Genomic DNA, 22,676 nt, shown 5'->3' with positions numbered 1-22,676 from the left:
GAGGAAACAGCCCAGAATAGGCCATGGAAAGTTTCCCACAGGCATACATTTGGCATGGGTTGGGAGCAGACCGGGCTGATTCAATTCATGTCATCTACTGGCAAATCCAAACACCAGAACAGTGTGTGGGTCAAGCCAGGTTCAGTTGCGACAAAAACCAGTGCACAATACAAAATGCCAGGGTGAGTTTGCCTGTACTGGATGAGACTGCAGTGCCCAACAGCATGCATGAGAACCAGGAAGGGAGGAGGTGGAGCCGGCAGGGGGAATACGGGGTGGTCCCCTAGCTGGACAGCTACTCCCACTGGAGAGAGTGGGCTGGAATGAAGTCAAACCAAACTAGGCAAGGCTGCAACACCTGTGGGCCTCATGTGGACTAGATCAGGGAAAAGCCAGGCTGGGCTGGTTATTCTTACTGGTGCAAGCATAAATTAGAGTGGGTGAGGGTTGTTTGGACTGAGCTGCAGCATCAGCTGGCAGAAACTGGCACTGGGGGCTAATTCTTCAAGTCAAATCACAGAACCACCGGAAGAGTGCATAATCTGGGATTGAGAGAGACCTGGGAGGGAAATAGTAGGCTCCTCCCTCTTGGGGTACCACTCCCCTCATGAGAGGGCATGAAAACTAGGACGGGGGCTGGGGTGGCTAGACAGAGAGGCACCAACAACATCCATGAGGGCTGGATAGTTGAGCTGGTTAGATGGAACAAAGCTTCAATACCCATTGACATGTATGAGAGCCAAATGGGATGTGGAACAGACTGGACTAGTCTGCTACACATACTGGCAAACCAGTATAGGGGGCGGATCCAGTGGGGGTTATTGTGGGCCCCCCTGACTAGGCTGCACTTCCCACTGGTTTATGTGAGGGCCGAGTATGTGCTGGGCAGAAGCAGCCTGGACTGCAACACCCATTGGTTCCAGTGGAAGTCAGGGCTGAAAACAGAACCAACCCAGCAATTGCAACCACCAGCTGATCGTGCCAATGGACTGTGCCGGGCCCTGTACTTGCTAGAACATACAAGAATCTGGTCTGGGAACACCTCAGACAAAGTTTCTTTGGGGATCTCCCCAATTGAAATGCGGGACTCAGAACCCTAACCATGAAAAGACAGAAGACAGAACAAGTCAATCAACCACCTCAGCTGTATGTTGGCAGTGAAATATTGGGCAACTGGAGACTCTATGATGGACTGTGTCAATCAATGGATTCTTCAACGACCTCATCGTGCTTGGAGTGGCGAGACTGGCAGCGATTCATAACTGGTGAACTATCAAAACCACTTGAGCAAGTATCTCAGAGCATGCCCCACATCTGGGACTTGGGATGGGTGGGAACCTGGGTGGGGTTTCTCCCTCAATAACCCCCTTTACCTCAGATACATGAAGGAAACAATATGGAAATAATAGTCTTACCCACTTTTCTATATCCCTTGAACCTTTTTACCGTAATTAACTATGTAAAGATTGTCAAAAATATAATAATAATAAAGTAAAAAAAGATTATTGTATAAGCTTCCTTTATCCTATAGACAAGTACATTATAGAAGCATTTACCTCTTGAGCATAATTGCACACATGTATAAATCAATTTCTTTTAATTTTTTGAATGTATGCCGGGAGGAAATATTTCTTATTATGCCTTATATAATTCCATGCCAGTTTAAAAAAAAAAGAGGAAGAAAGGATGGAAGAAAGCTCCTTCTCCAGCTTCCAGACAAATTTCAGTCAGAAAAGTTAAGCAAAATACCAGAGTCAAAAGTCATGGCAGAAACTTTTGAAAAACTTCAGAAACCTGGCAATTTGGTATACTAAATGGTACTACCATTATGAACTGATGAAAAATCAGAAATTTCTTCTCACTTTCTTACTTTCTGGCATAGTTCATAGCTGTGAACAGATACAGTGCACTTGCCATTGTTTACAGAGTAAAGCTTTGAGTGTCAACATGCATAGAGAAATGGAAGCCAATTTGTCTAGTAACAAATGGTGCTTCATGCTTACCTGAACGAGCCAGATGGACCACATAACCACCTCCTACATAGACAGCCCATTGTGACCAGATTTCACGAGAAATCTCAATGAGGTCTCCAGGCTGTGGGCTTTCACTTGACTGCAACACAACAAACACAGAGAGAATAGCTAGGTTTCTAGCTAACAACAGAGACCTGGCATTCATGACTACTGCACTGCTGCATAGCTGCCCATTCACATCCCAGAGGTGGTTATATAAAACCTAAATAAGGGAGACCACACCAATGGTGGACCCATCAGAGGATCCCTTGGCAGGGGCATCAGGAGCAGGGTTTTGTTCCTGCTGTGTATTATTTTCATGACATCTTTGTGTATGTATATGGGATGGTGTGTGTGTGTGTGTGTGTGTGTGTGTGTGTGTGTGTGTAACTGTACCTGTACACATGCACAAGTAAAAGCAACCTTGCAGACGGCATCACCAACCTCACTTTCAAGGCATACTCTCCATATTGCAGGAGCAGGCCCAGCCTACGCTACATTGAAATACTGCTTACTGCTTACTGATCCCATTCTTATCCAGGGTGCCAGCACTGCCCTATGGCTGTGCAGTGTGGTTTCTATTTCCTGTGCCCACACATTGACTTGGACAAACGACTCTTCCCAGGACTATCAGGCTCCTAGAGGAGCAAAACCACTCACCCATAAGCACAGTTCTTTAGCGCAAAGGAACCAATTCACAGGCAACACCACAACCACCTACTTCCCAAGTGCCTTTCATTCCAGACCAGGTATCTCCCTGTTTACACCAGGGTCAGGAATCAGACAATGGAGACAGGTCCTGTGTGGCCTAGAACCCATGAACATTGCCTAACTACGTCAATGCCAAACATACTTACTCTGCCCCATGCATTCCTCCCTGCCCATGCTCAGTGAAGGCCCAGGCCAAGGACCATGCCCCCACAGGTCCCTCTGCCTTCTGCCCAACCCTCATACTTGTCCATGTGACCCATCAGGGAGAATTTGTGAGCCCAAAGAATCCTTTGCAGTGCAATTTTCTCTTGCCTCTATTTCTCCCTTCAGACACTGTCACATTCTCTGTTCGTCCTGGCTGTCTAGGCAAAGCTGTTCCTAGGGAAACCTCTGCTTCCTAGTCTCTCCCCAAGCTCTGGACACTCACTCATTGCAAACAGCAGAAGCAGAAGACTTCCGACAGCTGCACCGAGGGCAGTAGGACCAATGTCAAGTATTATTTCAAACATACAGCCACCAACAAGGGAGGCAGTGGCTGATAGGCGAGGAGGACTCGTTTCACTGAGTGCAATAGTCTCTAAATCTTACAAAAGAGACTGGGTTATCCCCTCACCTGTCCTGGCAGTTAGGGGTTCTACACCTATTCCCTGAGATGCATTCAGTTCTTTTGGACCACTTCACATGATAGTCCCACAACAGTCACTGCTTTGCTGTGTATTCAATCTCCCATTCCTGGGATTGGGGGTGCTACTCCCCAGACTCCAGTCAGTCCGCAGCAATGGCACCTGCTGTCTGTGCTCTCTTCTCAGTTCGTCCTGTTTCTGGGTTCCTGTTCATGTTCATGGCACCTGCCAGCCAAGCACTCATCACTCATTGCTAGATAAATGATTGGGGTCATCGTTTACTCCCTGTCTGACCACCAAGAGTAGTGTGCTCCATATTCTTTGTTTCCTGAGCAGAAAGACTCAGACTGGACTCAGCACCTCATCAAGCTCACCAGGGACATTGGCTCCTTCCTTCACGTGTTTCCGAGGAGTACAGTGTGGCCATGGGAACTACAAGGAACTCATCTCACCTGGCAAAGCACAATTGACAGAACAGCAGGGGCTCCCCATCAGAGCGGGTAAAAGCTTCCTCATGATCCTCAGGTTGACATGCCCACATCCAGTGGCACTGACATCTCTGATCTAATCCAAAAATGGCAAGGGCAAAGGAGTAACCCTGAGAGGCCAGGACAAGCCTCAAGAAATCATCTGGATCCATGGAAAGGACAGATGTTGGGTGTTGCCTGGAAACACCCAACAGCCTCAGGACTGCAGTATTTTAAAATTAAGTAAATGACAGTGGTGTGTGAGTGTGTAGGTAAGTAAGTATTGACCAACCAAAAAACACATTAGATACACACCTACTTCTCATCCACCACCACAAACAGGGTCATTATAAACCTGTAAGAGATTACAGCTGCTTCTCCAACAGCATCCAAGCAGGAAAGTGAGTCAAGTGCCTCATGCAGGTTGTGGATAGTGTTGGAAGACACAACAGGTCCCTGCAAGTGGCCAGAATCCCAGCAGAGGGAGCCCACACCTGGGACTCCAGAAGGCCACCAGCCGACTCAGCTCCTGGTGAGGAGTGACAACCAGCCAGCTGAGAGCAGGGGACAGAAGCATGGGGCCATCCGAGCAGAGGCCAGCAAGCAATCTGTGCTTGTGGGGATGCTGTAAATGAGGAGCAGCAGCCTGGGGCATGCCAGGGGCTGGTGTACAATGACAGGAGCCCTGCTGAGGAGCCCTGGTGGTGGGGTCACACGTCCTGTCTGAGCTTCTCCAATAAAACATAGCAAATGCTGCCCTGAACCATCCAGGACTAAGGAAGAAACCACTGCCTCAGAACAGAGCTCACTGCCAACAAGCACTCTTAGGTTTCACACATTTTCCCATCTCGTTAGAACCCTGTGCTCACGCGGGCACTGGCCTAAAATCCAATAGCATGTATGAGAAATGGGTCTGGGAGTGGATCAAGTGGAGGAACTTGAGAAACTCCCCTGGCGAGTCCTAGCTCCTGCTGGTGAACATGTGGTCCAGACCTGGGGGTCAGACAAGCTGCGCAAAGTAACTCCAATGACTGGCTAATGAGTGAATTTGTAATGGAACAGGATATATCGGGTAGGACTGAGCAAACCTTAGCCTACAAGTGAAACCAGAGACCAGGATGGAGCACAGGTCATGCCGAGCTAAGCTCTTGGACATACTAGTCTGCGTGAGCCAGGGATACTAAGCCACAATGTCTAAGGCAGAGGCCAGGACAAGGGAAGAGCTCTGCCAAGCTGAGTCAGAGCAACCACTGGCATGCACGTGATCTATGGCTGAGAACAGGCCTTGTTGGAGAACTAAGGGGACACCCTAACTGGGTTGGGATTCCCACCAAGGGGCACACGAGCTGGAATGGGGGCTGCATTCTAACCAGGAGACAGTAGAAGTCTCCCGTGGCACTAGTGTGGACCTGGACTGGTGCAGTAGGCTGGGCCAGGCCAGACTCCAACACCATCTGGTGTCTTAGAGGACCAGGGTAGATGTGGGATGGACTAGAATAGGTCTCAACCCCTACTGAGCCATGTGTGAGCCATATTTGGGTATGGATGAGCCATGGCTGGGCTGAAACATCCAACAGCAAGAACCAAAAAGGGTTGAAAGCCAATCATGAAAAGGCACTGTTCCTGCTAGGACAGGAGGTGAACTGAGTAGGTCTGGCTCATGGACCCACTGGTATGCACGAAATCTGGCATTGGGAGGTTCTGATGGAGGAGCCTGGGCAACTCCTCTGGCAGGACACAGTCCCTGCAGGTAAGCACAAGAAGCATGAGAGGAAACAGCCCAGAATAGGCCATGGAAAGTTTCCCACAGGCATACATTTGGCATGGGTTGGGAGCAGACCGGGCTGATTCAATTCATGTCATCTACTGGCAAATCCAAACACCAGAACAGTGTGTGGGTCAAGCCAGGTTCAGTTGCGACAAAAACCAGTGCACAATACAAAATGCCAGGGTGAGTTTGCCTGTACTGGATGAGACTGCAGTGCCCAACAGCATGCATGAAAACCAGGAAGGGAGGAGGTGGAGCCGGCAGGGGGAATACGGGGTGGTCCCCTAGCTGGACAGCTACTCCCACTGGAGAGAGTGGGCTGGAATGAAGTCAAACCAAACTAGGCAAGGCTGCAACACCTGTGGGCCTCATGTGGACTAGATCAGGGAAAAGCCAGGCTGGGCTGGTTATTCTTACTGGTGCAAGCATAAATTAGAGTGGGTGAGGGTTGTTTGGACTGAGCTGCAGCATCAGCTGGCAGAAACTGGCACTGGGGGCTAATTCTTCAAGTCAAATCACAGAACCACCGGAAGAGTGCATAATCTGGGATTGAGAGAGACCTGGGAGGGAAATAGTAGGCTCCTCCCTCTTGGGGTACCACTCCCCTCATGAGAGGGCATGAAAACTAGGACGGGGGCTGGGGTGGCTAGACAGAGAGGCACCAACAACATCCATGAGGGCTGGATAGTTGAGCTGGTTAGATGGAACAAAGCTTCAATACCCATTGACATGTATGAGAGCCAAATGGGATGTGGAACAGACTGGACTAGTCTGCTACACATACTGGCAAACCAGTATAGGGGGCGGATCCAGTGGGGGTTATTGTGGGCCCCCCTGACTAGGCTGCACTTCCCACTGGTTTATGTGAGGGCCGAGTATGTGCTGGGCAGAAGCAGCCTGGACTGCAACACCCATTGGTTCCAGTGGAAGTCAGGGCTGAAAACAGAACCAACCCAGCAATTGCAACCACCAGCTGATCGTGCCAATGGACTGTGCCGGGCCCTGTACTTGCTAGAACATACAAGAATCTGGTCTGGGAACACCTCAGACAAAGTTTCTTTGGGGATCTCCCCAATTGAAATGCGGGACTCAGAACCCTAACCATGAAAAGACAGAAGACAGAACAAGTCAATCAACCACCTCAGCTGTATGTTGGCAGTGAAATATTGGGCAACTGGAGACTCTATGATGGACTGTGTCAATCAGTGGATTCTTCAACGACCTCATCGTGCTTGGAGTGGCGAGACTGGCAGCGATTCATAACTGGTGAACTATCAAAACCACTTGAGCAAGTATCTCAGAGCATGCCCCACATCTGGGACTTGGGATGGGTGGGAACCTGGGTGGGGTTTCTCTCTCAATAACCCCCTTTACCTCAGATACATGAAGGAAACAATATGGAAATAATAGTCTTACCCACTTACTCACTTTTCTATATCCCTTGAACCTTTTTACCGTAATTAACTATGTAAAGATTGTCAAAAATATAATGAAGAATTGGGGGAAAAAGTACCCTGTGCTCAGACCAGACCCAGTCACCTGCTGCATATTTCTGGATGAGTAAACTGAGTTTTACACCGCTCAAGTAACTTCAAGAAGGTTTCCCCACTGGCTAGTGACAGGGTGAGGACCAGACAGTCTGTGTGTACTAGGACAGCATCCACATCAGGCTCCCCTATCCACTCCCATGCACATGATCCTTTGGGACATGTTCCCAATCTGCATAGTACTCTCCAAGGATGTGCCACAGCTGGTTGCACTCCTCTTATTTTCAAAAACTTAACAAGTGTCGTCAAATCTATGAGCCCAGATGGCCATGTGGAGCCTGGCAAAAGGTCTAGTCCATTGTATTGTTAGGATTGAGGGGCTTCTTGGTCCTGCAGTATTGCTGTGTGAATACTGTCACTGCTACAGCATGAACACTGTGGTGCTATTCTGTAGTCTTGATGAAAAATGCCTATCTCATTTCAAAGAAAACATTTTTAATGCATGGAAGCGTCATCCCCAAGGGGGACTTACCAATGGGCTAGGGATATGTCCGTATCGTAGATCGTTGACAAATTTCTCACAGGTTTTACTACAGAATTCATAGTTCTGCCAGTTGAGAGCTTGCCACTCCGCACAAGCAATGATCTGATTCACGGACTGAGGTCTGAATTTATGGTCCAGGTGGTTGTGAACCTTGAGCCCACTGCCTTCTCTTTTGTCCTTCAAATGCTCCTTGGTTGCCTTGGCCTTGGTCCACTGATTGGTGAAGAAGTAAAAAAGGCCACTCCAGGAGAGCTCACCTGGTAATCATGTAGAGAATCCAACAGACATGTATGGAGACAAAAAACAGGAAGAACAAAGATGGAAGTTCCCATGATGGAGCTTTCACAAGGAGGAGAGGAATCATAGATGGCTGTTTGTGCCTAACGGCATGTTAATATGTGACATGTCACACATGCAGTTTTCAATGGCTGCATCATACATCAGTGTCATGATATTGCATTCTAAGTGTGTACACATGTCATGACAGGACTTTTATTGTAGTGTAGTGGGTCAGAAACTGCTTTGATGTTGGCATCCCATATTAGAACACCATCTGTCCCAGGTACTCCACCAAGGATCCAGCTCCCTGCTAATGCACTTTGGAAAGCAGTTGGAGATGACCCAGGTGCCTGCTCCTCTGTCACTCACATGTGCAACCCAATAGGAATTACAGGTTCCTGACTTCAGTCATTTGTGGAATAAATCAGCAGATTGAAGACTACTTAGTATTTTTTTTCTCCTTTCAGGTAAACTTTTACAAAAGGAAAAGGAGATCACGCTGATGTGTTGTTCTAATATCATTGATAGTGATTTCTTTGTCCAATGGGGACATACATGCTTGGGAAATCTCACAGCCAAAGACACACAGGTATTTGCATTGAACTTGTCAGGTTTCTTACAGAATGCTCTGTCTTTCATTTATGACACATCTACTCATCTTCTTATTTAAATAACTGTTTTCCTTAACTGAACACATTATTTTTTAAGATTTATTTATTCACTTGAATGTCAGTGTTACAGAGAGAGGGAGAGATGCACATAGAGGAAAAGAGAGAAAAAGAGAGAGAGAATCTTCTATCCATTGACTCACTCCCCAAATGCCTGCAACATCCCAAGTTTGGTGAAGCTGAAATCGGGAACCTGAGGTTTCATCCAGTTCTCTAGGTTAGGTAGAAAAGACTGAGAGATTTATACCATCTTAAACTTTTCCCAGTCAGTATCAGGGAGCTGAATTGAATGTGCCAAATCAATGCATGAACTGCTGCACATATGAGATATGGCATATTAGATAGCAACTTTACCTGATACACACAACTCCAACCCCTTAACAAATACTTGGAAAATCACACCTTCAGCTGGCCTTACCTGAGCAAGGAGTCAGGTGGATCACATCACCATCTCCCATGTAGATGCCCCAATCCTTATGATTAGGGTGAAAAATCTCAATGATGTCTCCAGGCTGTGGATTCTCCAAAAGCTACAAAACAAAAGCCAGAATGATGTAGGTGGGGCAACAGCACAAATGATGGCTAGGGAGTGGCAGCTCAGCCCGGGGGCCCTGGCTCTTCTCATCTGTTTATGAGACCAGGGATGAGAGAGCTCCTGCCCCACAATGGGTAAATATACTCAGATAGCTGACAATTATAGTGCAAGCCCAGTGACAGCAATGTCACTCTAAAGTAAAACAGTACACTTCAACAGGGCACAGAGCACTGGGGTTCTCCCTTTCACATGTCCCAGCAACCTAGCCACCTGGGCTGCTGACTTTAAGTGCACATCAAGGGTAGGTGGAAGCGAATGGAAAATGCCCATCTCAGAGTAATGGGATTTATGCTCTAAGTCCTTGGTAGCCTCAATTTCCTCTCCCATAAAATGCATGTGCCCCTCTGAGGGTGAGGGGAGGAACAGAGGTCAGGCAGAGTGGCTCTGACTCCAGCACCACCTCCCAGTTTTCACAACTTATTCTCAACCCACTTAACCTCACTGCAAACCACCAAGGGGATGGCACACAGGCACTCACTCTACTTGCAGGATGAGAAAAGCAAGTCTCTGTTAGTAAGGTTATTTGGTAGCTCTTCCTCCCAGTGTTGGTCCCACAGTCTGAGCCAGCTATTCCTGGCAGTCAGACAGGGAGCCCTCCAGTAACCATCCTGAGGAGTCTTGGGAAGGATTTCCCCATTGGAAAAAGCTCATCAAAGAGAAGATGGGAGCTGGTGTTGTTGTGCAAAGAGTTAAGCTGTCGCCTACAATGCCAGCACCCCATATGAGAATGGCTTTCCACTTTTGCTCCATCTCCCTGACCATGTACCTGGGAAAGCAGCAGAAGATGACCAAGCTCATGGGTCCTTGTGTCCCTGTAGGAGACCTGGATGAAGCTCCTGGCTCCTTGTTTCAGCCTGGACTATCCATGGCCACTACAGTCTTTTGGGAAGAGACCAGAATATGGAAGATGGTGTGCTTTCTCTTTTTTTCTTTCTCTTTCTATATATGTCTCAAATTGATAAATCTTCTTTGAAAAAAAATGTTTTCACAAAGAAGAAAACAGTGGGATCGAATGATAGACACACAGCATTGATTATGGCACCAAGGCGATTGTGTTCACACTCTGAAGCTAACCAGGGCTCTGAGTGCCAATGGGAGCAGCCATGGAGCAGCTGAAGCCAGCGTCTATCTTATGAGGTCTATGGCTTCCACAGCCTGTCCTGCTATCTAAACATGAATGGTGTTTGCTCACAGATGCTCCCCCTCACCCTCCCTGTGAACACAAACCCAGAAGGACTACCCTACTGTGCAACCCTGGGTCTGGTCTGACCTGCTGGCTCCTACACACGCCGTATCTCAGCTCAGTTGCAAAGTGTTTACAGTTTGCCATCAGCAAGTGGTAGAAGCGAATTTCTCCCACTTTGGCCTCTGCCAACGTGACAATTAATTTTACAGGAAATGGGTGGTACTTGTTGTCCAAATAGTTGTTGACCCAGTACTTGTCTCTGTTGACCACATTCTCCAAGAGCTCACGCTTCACTTTGGCATTGGAATCTCTAAATGAGTCGACACTGTTGCTATCAAAGATAGACAACCAATCTGGGGAAAGAGACACAGGTTCACATGCTGTAGTGTGGTAAGGAGGGTCTGTGGAAAGGGGTGGAAGTATGCAATGGCTCTGCTCTTGACCTCAATTTACCTTGTTCTTCCTACTCTTCTTTCCCACTCTTTTACATGCTCAATTTAACACAGGCACAATTAATTAACACACAGCACATAGGAACTGAATTCTTAGTAGTATATTAAACATATGTTCCCATAGTAGCAAATATGCAATGTTTTATAGGAGAGAATGTTTCTAGTAATAATGTGTTCTATGCAGGCACCTTGGCTGACTAGGTGAATCAGTTCCTGCTAAGCATCTTTGTTAAGGAAGCTTCTCCTCAACTGTAGACAAGTGCATTACAGAATCATTTACCTCTTGTGCATCTTTGGGCACATGTCTGACTCAAAGACTTCTTAATTTTTTGAATATTTGTCATGGAGAAGTATGTTTCATTCTGCCTTTATAGAGTTTCATCTTGATTAAAAAAACAAACAAACCTACCCTCTCTATTTTCCAGAACCAATGTGGAGTCACAAAACTCAAATAAAATACTGAAGCATCAAATGTTGTGGCACAGGAGTGCTTGTTCTGAACTGGATCTCCTTAGTGGCTTAGTCAGAGCAGTGGATGAATACCCAGATGCACTTGGAGGATATGGCAGTCACTGGGGCCTGCAGAGAGTTTCTAGTACCAGTGCAGAGGAAGGAGGTCACAAAAAAATCAACCAACTATCCTAATCAAGTGTTCACAGCAAGTATCTGGGCAAAAGGATACTCTAAGATGGACTATCTCCACTATTGGAACTTGGAAGGATTTCCTCATCATTGGAGTGGTGAGATCAACATCATTTCAAAATTATTGAAACTATTCAAGCAGAACCCATGAAGCAGGCTCCACATCAGGGATCCTGGGGTGACATTGGGTGGCCATTCTCCATCCCAGGTACTACGGCAGTTGGGAAGCTGGGTATGGAATCCCACCCTACATCCTTCCTTCAGTCAGTTACAAGAAAGTATAAAGAAATTTTGAAAAATTATCTCACCCAATTTCACCTAATCTTTGACCCTTCCCACCCTAATAAACCATGTAAACACCATTATAAATAAAATTTATTTAAAAATAAAAGTAGTGGCATGAACTTTGGAATCAACTACAAAGACCTGGGACTATCTACACTATTGTATACAACATTTGAGAGTCAATGGCAAAGGAGAAACTTCTTGCCACATTCTTATCCTAGTATATGCCTTGACAGTTATCAATAGATAAAGTGGATTTGCCATTGTTTTCAGAATAAAAGCTTTGAGGGTCATCACGCAGAGAACAACAGAAGACAGTAAGTCCAGTAACAAATGGTGCTTGTATTCACAGTCTTATCACCAAGCTGGTGGGTTAGCAACTCATGCTTACCTGGAACAGGCAGGTGGACCACGTAGCCATCTCCAACATAGACAGCCCAGTGGTTGTAGCCTAGGCGGAAAATCTCAATGAGGTCTCCAGGCTGTGGGATTTCACTGGACTGCAACACAAGAACAAAGAGACTAAACAGGCTTCTAGAAAATGCCAGCAAATACCTGCAACTCAGTTGCACAGTTGTGCACACACTGTGGGCAGTGCCCAGTGTAAACCTAGGGAAGGGAGTCTAACCACTGGTGAACACATCAAAGGACCCTGCCATGCACACCAGGTTGAGGGCTTATCCCTGCTGAGCATTGTTTTTACAAACTCTGTGTATGCATATGGGATTGTGTGAGTGTGAAACTACCTGTCACATCTACAAGGCAAAGCATCAGCACACCCACTACACAAGGAATATCCTCCATGTTGCAGAAGCAGGCCCAGCCTACGCTACATTGAAATACTGCTTACTGATCCCATCCTTATCCAGGGTGCCAGCACTGCCCTATGGCTGTGCAGTGTGGTTTCTATTTCCTGTGCCCACACATTGACTTGGACAAACGACTCTTCCCAGGACTATCAGGCTCCTAGAGGAGCAAAACCACTCACCCATAAGCACAGTTCTTTAGCGCAAAGGAACCAATTCACAGGCAACACCACAACCACCTACTTCCCAAGTGCCTTTCATTCCAGACCAGGTATCTCCCTGTCCACACCAGGGTCAGGAATCAGACAATGGAGACAGGTCCTGTGTGGCCTAGAACCCATGAACATTGCCTAACTACGTCAATGCCAAACATACTTACTCTGCCCCATGCATTCCTCCCTGCACATGCTCAGTGAAGGCCCAGGCCAAGGACCATGCCCCCACAGGTCCCTCTGCCTTCTGCCCAACCCTCATACTTGTCCATGTGACCCATCAGGGAGAATTTGTGAGCCCAAAGAATCCTTTGCAGTGCAATTTTCTCTTGCCTCTATTTCTCCCTTCAGACACTGTCACATTCTCTGTTCGTCCTGGCTGTCTAGGCAAAGCTGTTCCTGGGGGAACCTCTGCTTCCTAGTCCCTCCCCAAGCTCTGGACACTCACTCATTGCAAACAGCAGAAGCAGAAGACTTCCGACAGCTGCACCGAGGGCAGTAAGACCAGTTCCTTCCAACATGGGAAGCAGTGGCTGACAGGCGAGGAGGACTCGTTTCACTGAGTGCAATAGTCTCTAAATCTTACAGGGGAGACTGGGTTTCCCATTCACTGCTGCCAGTACTTTAGAGGACTTACCCCTAATCCCTCAGCCTTAATACAGTTCTGTCAGCCTGCTACACATGCTAATCCTGCAACAGTCACTGTTTTCCCCAAATTCAGTCTCCATTTCTCTGGGAATGGGGGCACCACACCCCAGACCCTAATTGGTTCCCAGGGAATGGAGACACTTTCTGTGCCTTCTGCTCCATTCCTCCTGCTTCTGGGGTCCTGCCCTCTGTACATGGCACCTGCCCACACAGCACTCATCACTTGTTGCTCATTGAATGCTAGGATCATCCATCACTCCCCATCCAACCACCAAGAATAGTGTCCACAGCCCAGATACTCTTTGTCTCCTCCAGCAGGAAGACTCAGACTATATTCAGCAGTTCACCAAGGCCACTAGGGACACGAACTATTCCCAGTTTTTGGTTCTCAAAGAGGCTAGGACCATCCTCAAGAAATCATCTGGATCCATGGAAAGGACAGATGTTGGGTGTTGCCTGGAAACACCCAACAGCCTCAGGACTGCAGTATTTTAAAATTAAGTAAATGACAGTGGTGTGTGAGTGTGTAGGTAAGTAAGCATTGACCAACCAAAAAACACATCAGACACACACCTACTTCTCATCCACCACCACAAACAGGGTCATTATAAACCTGTAAGAGATTACAGCTGCTTCTCCAACAGCATCCAAGCAGGAAAGTGAGTCAAGTGCCTCATGCAGGTTGTGGATAGTGTTGGAAGATACAACAGGTCCCTGCAAGTGGCCAGAATCCCAGCAGAGGGAGCCCCCACACCTGGGACTCCAGAAGGCCACCAACCGACTCAGCTCCTGGTGAGGAGTGACAACCAGCCAGCTGAGAGCAGGGGACAGAAGCATGGGGCCATCCGAGCAGAGGCCAGCAAGCAATCTGTGCTTGTGGGGATGCTGTAAATGAGGAGCAGCAGCCTGGGGCATGCCAGGGGCTGGTGCACAATGACAGGAGCCCTGCTGAGGAGCCCTGGTGGTGGGGTCACACGTCCTGTCTGAGCTTCTCCAATAAAACATAGCAAATGCTGCCCTGGACCATCCAGGACTAAGGAAGAAGCCACTGCTTCAAAACAGAGCTCATCGGCCAACAAGCACTCCTAGGTTTCACACATTTTCCCGTCTTGTTAGAACCCTGTGCTCAGACCAGACCCAGTCACCTACTGCATATTTCCGGATGAGTAAACTGAGTTTTACACAGCTCAAGTAACTTCAAGAAGGTTTCCCCACTGGCTAGTGACAGGGTGAGAACCAGACAGTCTGTGTGTACTAGGACAGCATCCACATCAGGCTCCCCTATCCACTCCCATGCACATGATCCTTTGGGACATGTTCCCAATCTGCATAGTACTCTCCAAGGATGTGCCACAGCTGGTTGCACTCCTCTTATTCTCACAAACTGAACAAATTTCCTCAAATCTATGAGCCCAGATGGCCATGTGGAGCCTGGCAAAAGGTCTAGTCCATTGTATTGTTAGGACTTGAGGGGCTGAGAGCTTTTCAAATGCCTGGTCCTGCAGTATTACTGTGTGAATACTGTCAGTGCTACAATATGAACACTGTGGGTTTGGTGTGTAAACCTAGGCTGGGAAATGCCTATCTCATTTCAAAGAAAACATCTTTGATGCATGGAAGAGTCATCCCCAAGTGGAACTTACCAATGTGCGAGGTATCTGTCCATACCGTAGATTGTTGACAAATTTCTCATAGGTTTTAAAAAATACTCTGTAATTCGCCCTTTTGTGAGCTAGCCTCTCAGCACATGTGATAATCTCATTCACGGACTGGGGTCTGAATTTATGGTCCAGGTGGTTGTGGACCCTGTAGACACTGCCCTCTGCCACATTCTTCAATGCCTCCTTGTTTGCCTCCGCCTTGGTCCACAGATTGGTGAAGATGTAAAAAAGGCCACTCCTGGTATGATCACCTGTAATCACATAGAGAAGCCAATGGACAGAGAGGTAGGGAGACAGAAGGTAGAAAGAACAAAGATGAAAATTTCCAGTGCCTGACTTTTTCACAAGGAAGGCTGCTCAAATCACAGATCGCTCCTTGTGCTTAATGAACAATATGTGACTTTGTGACATGTCATAATGCAGTTTTCAGTGACTACATCATACAACAGTGTCATGGCATTGCATTGTAAGTGTGTACATGTCATCTCAGGACTGGTATTGTAGTGTAATGGGTTAAGACAGTGTTTTGATGCTGTCATCCCATATTAGAGCACCAGTTTTTGTCCCAGTACTCTGCTAAGGATCTGGTTCAGTGCTAATGCATCTGGGAAAGTAGTGCAAGATGGCCCAGGTGTCAGGGCCCTGCCACCCATACAGGTGACCATGAAGGAGTTACAGGTTCCTGACTTCAGTCATTTTGGAAATAAGTCAGCAGATTGAAACCTGCCAATTATGCACGCTCTTTCAAATTCTCTCTCTCTTCCATCCCTTCCCTGTTTATGTCTTTCTGTACCTTAAATAAAATTTTAAGAATGGAATAGGAGAACATGCCAATGTGTTGTTCCCATATTGGTTTCAGTGATTCCTTTGTCCAGCAATCACACACATGCTGACTAAAAGCCCATACCTCAGGATACATAGGCATCTTTGTCTAACTTGTAAGGCTTCCTCCAGCATTCTTTCATTAACAAAATAGCTACTCATCTTCTTTCTCATTTAAATCACCTGTCCTGTTTCTGAACATGTAAAAAAAAAAAGATTTTATTTCTTTTAAAGCCAGAGTTAGACAGCAGAAAGGCACACACACACACACTCACACACAAACACACACACACACACACACAAACACACACTCACACACATCTTCCAGAGAATCAAGATGGCGGAACAGGGTAAGGACACGTTTAAACTGACGGAAAAACATTTAATCAAGATGAAGCAGAGAGGACACATTCCAGGAAATAGGAGAGGACAGAACAACAGCAGAGGGGTACCTGGAAACTGACAGACACAGGAAAGCAGCAGACACAACGCTGTGGTGTTGCAGTGACTGATACTCCAGTGGCATTCAGCTAACGGTGATCTAAACTCCACCATTAGCCGGAACTCCACCAGCAACTAGATGGGAAAGGACCTTCACTGGGAGCTTGGAAGGTAAACCCAGAACTGTCCGTCCTGCTGGTCCATTCGCTTTGACAAAGAGCAGAGACAGAGCGACAAGCAGTACAAGAACAGGGTGGATTTCACAGCCCAGTCAGCCCCCAAGAGCTGAATTGGGCACCATTTTGCGTAAGGAGGCAAAGGCAAGGAAAAGGACTGAATACACACACACATATTCCATTGACTGACTTACTCCCCAAATGCATGCAAAAGACACAGCTGGGTCAAACTGAAACCAGGTCCAAGAAGTTTTAACCAATTCTCTAGGTTGGTGGCAGGGACCCAAAAACTTGGAGCATTGCTACTTTTCCCAGGTCAATCAAGCAGGGAGCTATTCGGATTTGCAAAGTCAAAATATGAACAGCGTGCATATGGGATACTGGCATTGCAGACAGCAACTTTACCTGATACACACAACTCCAACCCCTTAACAAATACTTGGAAAATCACACCTTCAGCTGGCCTTACCTGAGCAAGGAGTCAGGTGGATCACATCTCCATCTCCCATGTAGATGGCCCAATCCTTATAGTCAGGGTGAAAAATCTCAATGATGTCTCCAGGTCGTGGATTCTCTGAAAACTACAATAGGAAAAGGGTGATTGTGTAGAAGGAGCCTCAGTGCAGATGTTGGCTAGGGAGTGGCAGCTCATCCTGGGAACCCTGGCAGTGCTTATCTCCTGATGAGAACCATGGAAGAGAGATTTCCTTTCCCACCATTTACAAACATACTTGCATCACTGATAATCTCATCACAAGACCAATGATAGCAACCACACTCTGCAAAGCTCAACACTGCATGTCACACAGGGCACACAGCACTGCTGTTCTCCCTCTCCCACCATCCACCAACCCTTCCACCAGAGGAAACTGGCTATGTTTTCTGGGAGTTACTCCTTGGGAGAGCAATCAGGAGATCCACCAGAAACTAAGGAACCTGACTTCAGGCCAGACTCTCCCCGACATCCAACAGGACATTTCAGGAGCTGTGCTCACAGCAGAGCCCACAGGTAAGGACCCTACACTCTATCACAGGCAGCAAGGCCCTAAGGGGTCTCTGTGGAACCCTTCCACCTGCACCAAGAAGAGACAGGCTGGGAGGAGTGAGGGAAGCAACCGGACATGCAGTGGTCACTGACTGATTGGGGCTTCAGGTTCAGGTCTTCTCAAACCACAGGCAGGTCTGTATCTGGGAGGGATCCAGGCAGCTGAGAGCATCCCAGGCTGGATGAGGAGGGCCACTGAGTCTGAGTGCTCTTCAGGGACAGGTGGGAGCGAATGGAAAATGCCCATCTCAGAGTAATGGGATTTATGCTCTAAATCCTTGGTAGCCTCAATTTCCTCTCCCATAAAATGCATGTGCCCCTCTGAGGGTGTGGGGAGGAACAGAGGTCAGGCAGAGTGGCTCTGACTCCAGCACCACCTCCCAGTTTTCACAACTCATTCTCAACCCACTTAACCTCACTGCAAACCACCAAGGGGATGGCACACAGGCACTCACTCTACTTGCAGGATGAGAAAAGCAAGTCTCTGTTAGTAAGGTTATTTGGTAGCTTTTCCTCCCAGTGTTGGTCCCACAGTCTGAGCCAGCTATTCCTGGCAGTCAGACAGGGAGCCCTCCAGTAACCATCCTGAGGAGTCTTGGGAAGGATTTCCCCATTGGAAAAAGCTCATCAAAGAGAAGATGGGAGCTGGTGTTGTTGTGCAGAGTTAAGCTGTCGCCTACAATGCCAGCACCCCATATGAGAATGGCTTTCCACTTTTGCTCCATCTCCCTGACCATGTACCTGGGAAAGCAGCAGAAGATGACCAAGCTCATGGGTCCTTGTGTCCCTGTAGGAGACCTGGATGAAGCTCCTGGCTCCTTGGGAAGAGACCAGAATATGGAAGATGGATCTCTCTCTCTCTGCTCTCTGTCTGCGCTTGTGTATGTCTTTCAAATAGATAAATCTTAAATTTTTTTTTCACAGAGAAGAAAATGCTGTGGTTAAATGGACACACAGCATTGATTATGGCACCAAGGCGATTGTGTTCACACTCTGAAGCTAACCAGGGCTCTGAGTGCCAATGGGAGCAGCCATGGAGCAAATGACGACAGCCACCATCTCAAGGAGGCACACTGCTTCCATGACTAATCCTGCTATCTAAGCATAAATGGTGTTTGTCACTGCCGCCTGTCTCTGAACTCAATTCCCAGCTACTTCCCAAACCCTGTGACCCATTTATCTGACCTGTTGGCAGAGGCCTTTGCCATATCTCAGCTCAGTTGCGAAGTGTTTGCTGTTTGACATCAGCAATTTGTAGTAGTGAGTTTGTCCCACTTGAGCTGCTGCCAGCAAGACAATCTCTTTGATGGGCTTGGGGCGGTACTTGTTGTCCAAGTAGTTGTTGACCCGGTACTTGTCTCCTTTGACTACGGCTTCCAGAAGTTCACACTTTACTATGCCGTGGAAAATTCTGATGGTTTTGTCGTTGCTGTTGGACATGGATGAGAACAGATCTGGGGTCACAGAGAAACACATGTTCAGGTGTTGCATTGTGGTGAGTAAGGGGCTGTGAGAAGGAGAATTCAGAAGAACACAATGGCTCTGTTCTTGACCTCTGAGCTTGTCTTGCCCCTCATACTCTTCCATTCTTTTTATATGCTCAATTTAACACACAATTACATAACACACATCACATTTTGAAGCTGAATTCTTAAAACATTTTAAATTTTACTTCTTTTATTATTATTATTATTATTATTATTATTATTATTATCATCATCATCATTTTATGATACAGTTCCATAGACCCTGGTATATCCCTTACACCCACTCCAAGTCCCCTCTCCTCCACTGAGTTCCCCCAAACTACTAATATAGTATAGTTCTTCATAAACAGTCCTATGTGCATCACTGCAGGCATGGACAATGACAAAGTCTAGTATCTTATGGTCAAGTTATAGTTAGCAGCTTCATTGGGAGTCCATCTTTGGTCTGAAAGCAGAGATGCACACTGCATTGTATCCTCACATGTGGATATGATAGTCTCCACTACATAGTTACTATATATCCCCTTAGATGAAAAGCCACAACACAAAATCAAAAACAGAAAGAAAAGAAGAAATTAAAAATGCCATGAAGTTAAATAACATGTTTCAGAATGACTGATGTGTCGTGGAAGGAATGAAAAAGAAAATCAAGAGCTTTCTTTAAAAAAAAATGATGCCACTGTATTATCTGTGAGTCGGTGAAGAATTTATTGAGAAGGAAAGTATCTTGAAGAGATAAAACAAAGAAAAATCAAAATCCATGAGATATAGCTTCACTAATCTTTGTTGGTGATATATGTCTCTTGTAGGCAACAAATAGATGGTTTTTTTTGTAATTCAGTCTACTAATCTGACATTTGATTGATAAATTGAAGCCATTTACAGTCAAGGTTAGTAGTAATTTGGTCCTGTCACTTTAGCAATGGGTTGTTCATTGATTTAGTCTGCTGCTGTTATTTCACTGGGATATTCTTCACATTTGCTTTGCATTTGCTGGGTGCTACTCCTCTTCCCTGTCAAGAGACCATCTTTAAGTATCCTTTGTAGGGAAGGTTTGGAACTTAACTGTGGAAGAATTTTATTTCATTTTCTAAGACAAAGGAAAGTTTTGCTGGGTATGTTATCCTGGGCCAACACTGTTTGCTTTTAGAATCTGGAATATGTTGATCCATTCTCTTCTAGCCTGTAGAGTTTCCTGTGAGAGGTCACCTGTGAATTTATTGCCATTCCTTTATATGTCAGTTGATTTTTTTCACGTGCATATTTAAGGATCAATTCCTTATGTGCAATTGAAGGGAGTTTGATTATCATGTGTCATGGTGAAGATCGCTTTTGGTCAAGCATGTTGGAAGTTTTGCACCCCTCTTGGATGTTGTTTCCCAATGCTTTCTCCACATTAGGGCAATTTCCTTTTATTATTTCATCAAATACATCTTTAAACACAGCTTTTCTTTTTGAACCTTCTGGCACTTCCGTAATGCTTATATTTGGCCTTTTAGTAGTGTCTTCCAGTTCTTGAATACTTTTTTTAGCTTGATCCAACTCTGCTTCCAACTTTTTGTTTGTTTCCCCTGGCAACAGAAACTATTTTCTAATGTTGAGCTTCTTTCTTCTGCTTCATTCGTTATGTTTTGAAGACTCTCCACTGTACTTTTAATTTGTTCCACATATTTCCTGCCTCCATCTCCTGTGATACCATGCTGAGACTGCACCATTGGCTGTACTACCTTTCTACCATTTCCGGTTTGAGCATTTCCCAGGATTAGGGAGACACCAGGTGTCCTATATTTTCACTGTAGAACCAGTGCAATACCCTGAGCTCAGTCAATTCACTCCAACCTCAGCACATGCACAGCGCTCAGTGTTGTCCTGCAGTCTTAAAGCCTTTACCACACTGTGCATAATGGTACTTGATATGCCACTACTAGAGTTTTTGATCTGCTGGCCATCTTGACCTAGAGCTACCTGGACATATCTTGGGTAGAACCTGTAAGGATGCTTCATTATTACAGTTCATTGAGCCAGGAATGAGTTCACTCCCAGCTCAGTGCATGTGCTGTCCCATTGCCCTTGCCTCTCTCAATCATATGGCACACAATTTGGCTCTAGGGGGCTGACTGGGCTTTGAATTCCACCCTGTTCCCCATCACCCAACTGGGATCTGCTACTTTGTCTCTATTCCTGGTCAAATCAAACAGACCAGCAGGATGGGCAGTTCCTTTTCTGGTTTCACTTCCTCATTCCCTTGTGAACTCCCCTTCCCACCTGGTTGCTGGTGGCGTTCAGGCTGCTGGTACAATTCAGATCTTACTCATTGAATGCTGCTGATGCCGATCACTGCAACACCACATCATTGTGTCCACTGCTTTCCTGTGTCTGTCAGTCTCCAGGTACCCATCTGCTGTTGTTCTGTCCTCTCTTATTTCCTGGAATGTGTCCTCTCTGCTTCACACTGGCTAATGTTTGTGCTTTTCTTTACACGTGCCTTACCTTATTTCACCATCTTGATTCTCCCATCTAGAAATTGAATTCTTAATAGTATATTGACCACATGTTCGCACAGTTATAACTATGCAATGTTTTATAAGAGAGAATGGGTCCGTGGTAATCCATTCTATGAAAGCACCTTAACTGATTTGGTAAATCTCATTTTTTCCAGGCATGTTTGTTGTGTAAGCTTCTTCTGTACTGTAGACAGTTACATAATAGAGATAGTTATCTCTTGTGCATCTTTGAGCACAAGTTTTGATTCAAAGACTTTTTAACTTTTTGTATATTCACCAGGAAGAGGCAAGTCTCATTCTGATTTTGCATATATAATTCCATATTGGTTAAAAGAAAAAAAATCCTATTCTGATTTTCAGGAACCAATTTGGAGTCAGAAAAGTTTATAAAATATCAAAGAGTCAAAAGTCATATCATGAAGTTTTTTCTTTGAAGATTTATTTAATTTTATTGGAAGGTCAGATATAGAGAAAAGGGGAGAGACATCGAGTAAGATCCTCTGTCTGATGGTTCACTCCCCAAGTGGCCGCAATTGCCCCGGCTGAGCCAATCCAAAGCCAGGAGCCAAGAGCCTCCTCTGGGCAACCATGCCAGTGCAGGTTACCAATGCCTTGGGCCATTCTCAACTGCTTTACCAGGCCACAGGCAGGGAGCTGGATGGAAAGCACGGCTGCTGGGACACAAAAACGACTGTGGGAAAGACAAAGACCACAGCCATCAGGCTACTGCACCTGGTCTGGCATGAAGTTTTTAATGAACTCAACCAACCTGGCAGTTTGTACACTATTCTTTAGGACCTTTGAGATATGATGGTAAAGGAGAGATTTCTTTTCACTTTCTCACTTTCTGTCACCTGGCATAGCTCTGGACAAAGTAGAATTGTCAACAGGTGAAGTGTACTTGCCATTGTGTACAGAATAAAAGCTTTGAGTATCATCACGCAGAGAACAACAGAAGACAGTAAGTCCAGTAACAAATGGTGCTTCTGTTCACAGTTCTTATCACCAAGCTGGTGGGTTGGCAACTCATGCTTACCTGAACCAGGCAGGTGGACCACGTAACCACTTCCTACATAGATGGCCCAGTGTGACCAGAGTTTACGAGAAATCTCAATGAGGTCTCCAGGCTGTGGACTTTCACTTGACTGCAAAAAC

General features: G+C 46.2%; 1 protein-coding gene across 1 annotated transcript in view; it reads right to left on the bottom strand.

Annotated features, from left to right (window-relative positions):
• LOC131479963 (uncharacterized) overlaps positions 1-22,676 on the bottom strand; it is a 44,327-nt gene that overhangs the window by 6,088 nt on the left and 15,563 nt on the right. Inside the window, exons 5-9 of the mRNA XM_058662232.1 lie at positions 22,558-22,666; positions 18,716-18,984; positions 16,955-17,066; positions 15,029-15,297; positions 2,004-2,112 (exon numbers count right to left, since the gene is read on the bottom strand). Coding sequence (XP_058518215.1) covers positions 2,004-2,112; positions 15,029-15,297; positions 16,955-17,066; positions 18,716-18,984; positions 22,558-22,666 — 868 coding nt within the window. The remainder of the gene's footprint in view (positions 1-2,003; positions 2,113-15,028; positions 15,298-16,954; positions 17,067-18,715; positions 18,985-22,557; positions 22,667-22,676) is intronic.

Source organism: Ochotona princeps, chromosome 4 (genome assembly GCF_030435755.1).
Source record: "Ochotona princeps isolate mOchPri1 chromosome 4, mOchPri1.hap1, whole genome shotgun sequence".
Classification (NCBI taxonomy): Eukaryota; Metazoa; Chordata; class Mammalia; order Lagomorpha; family Ochotonidae; genus Ochotona; species Ochotona princeps.
This window is presented reverse-complemented; position numbering and strand designations above follow the sequence as displayed.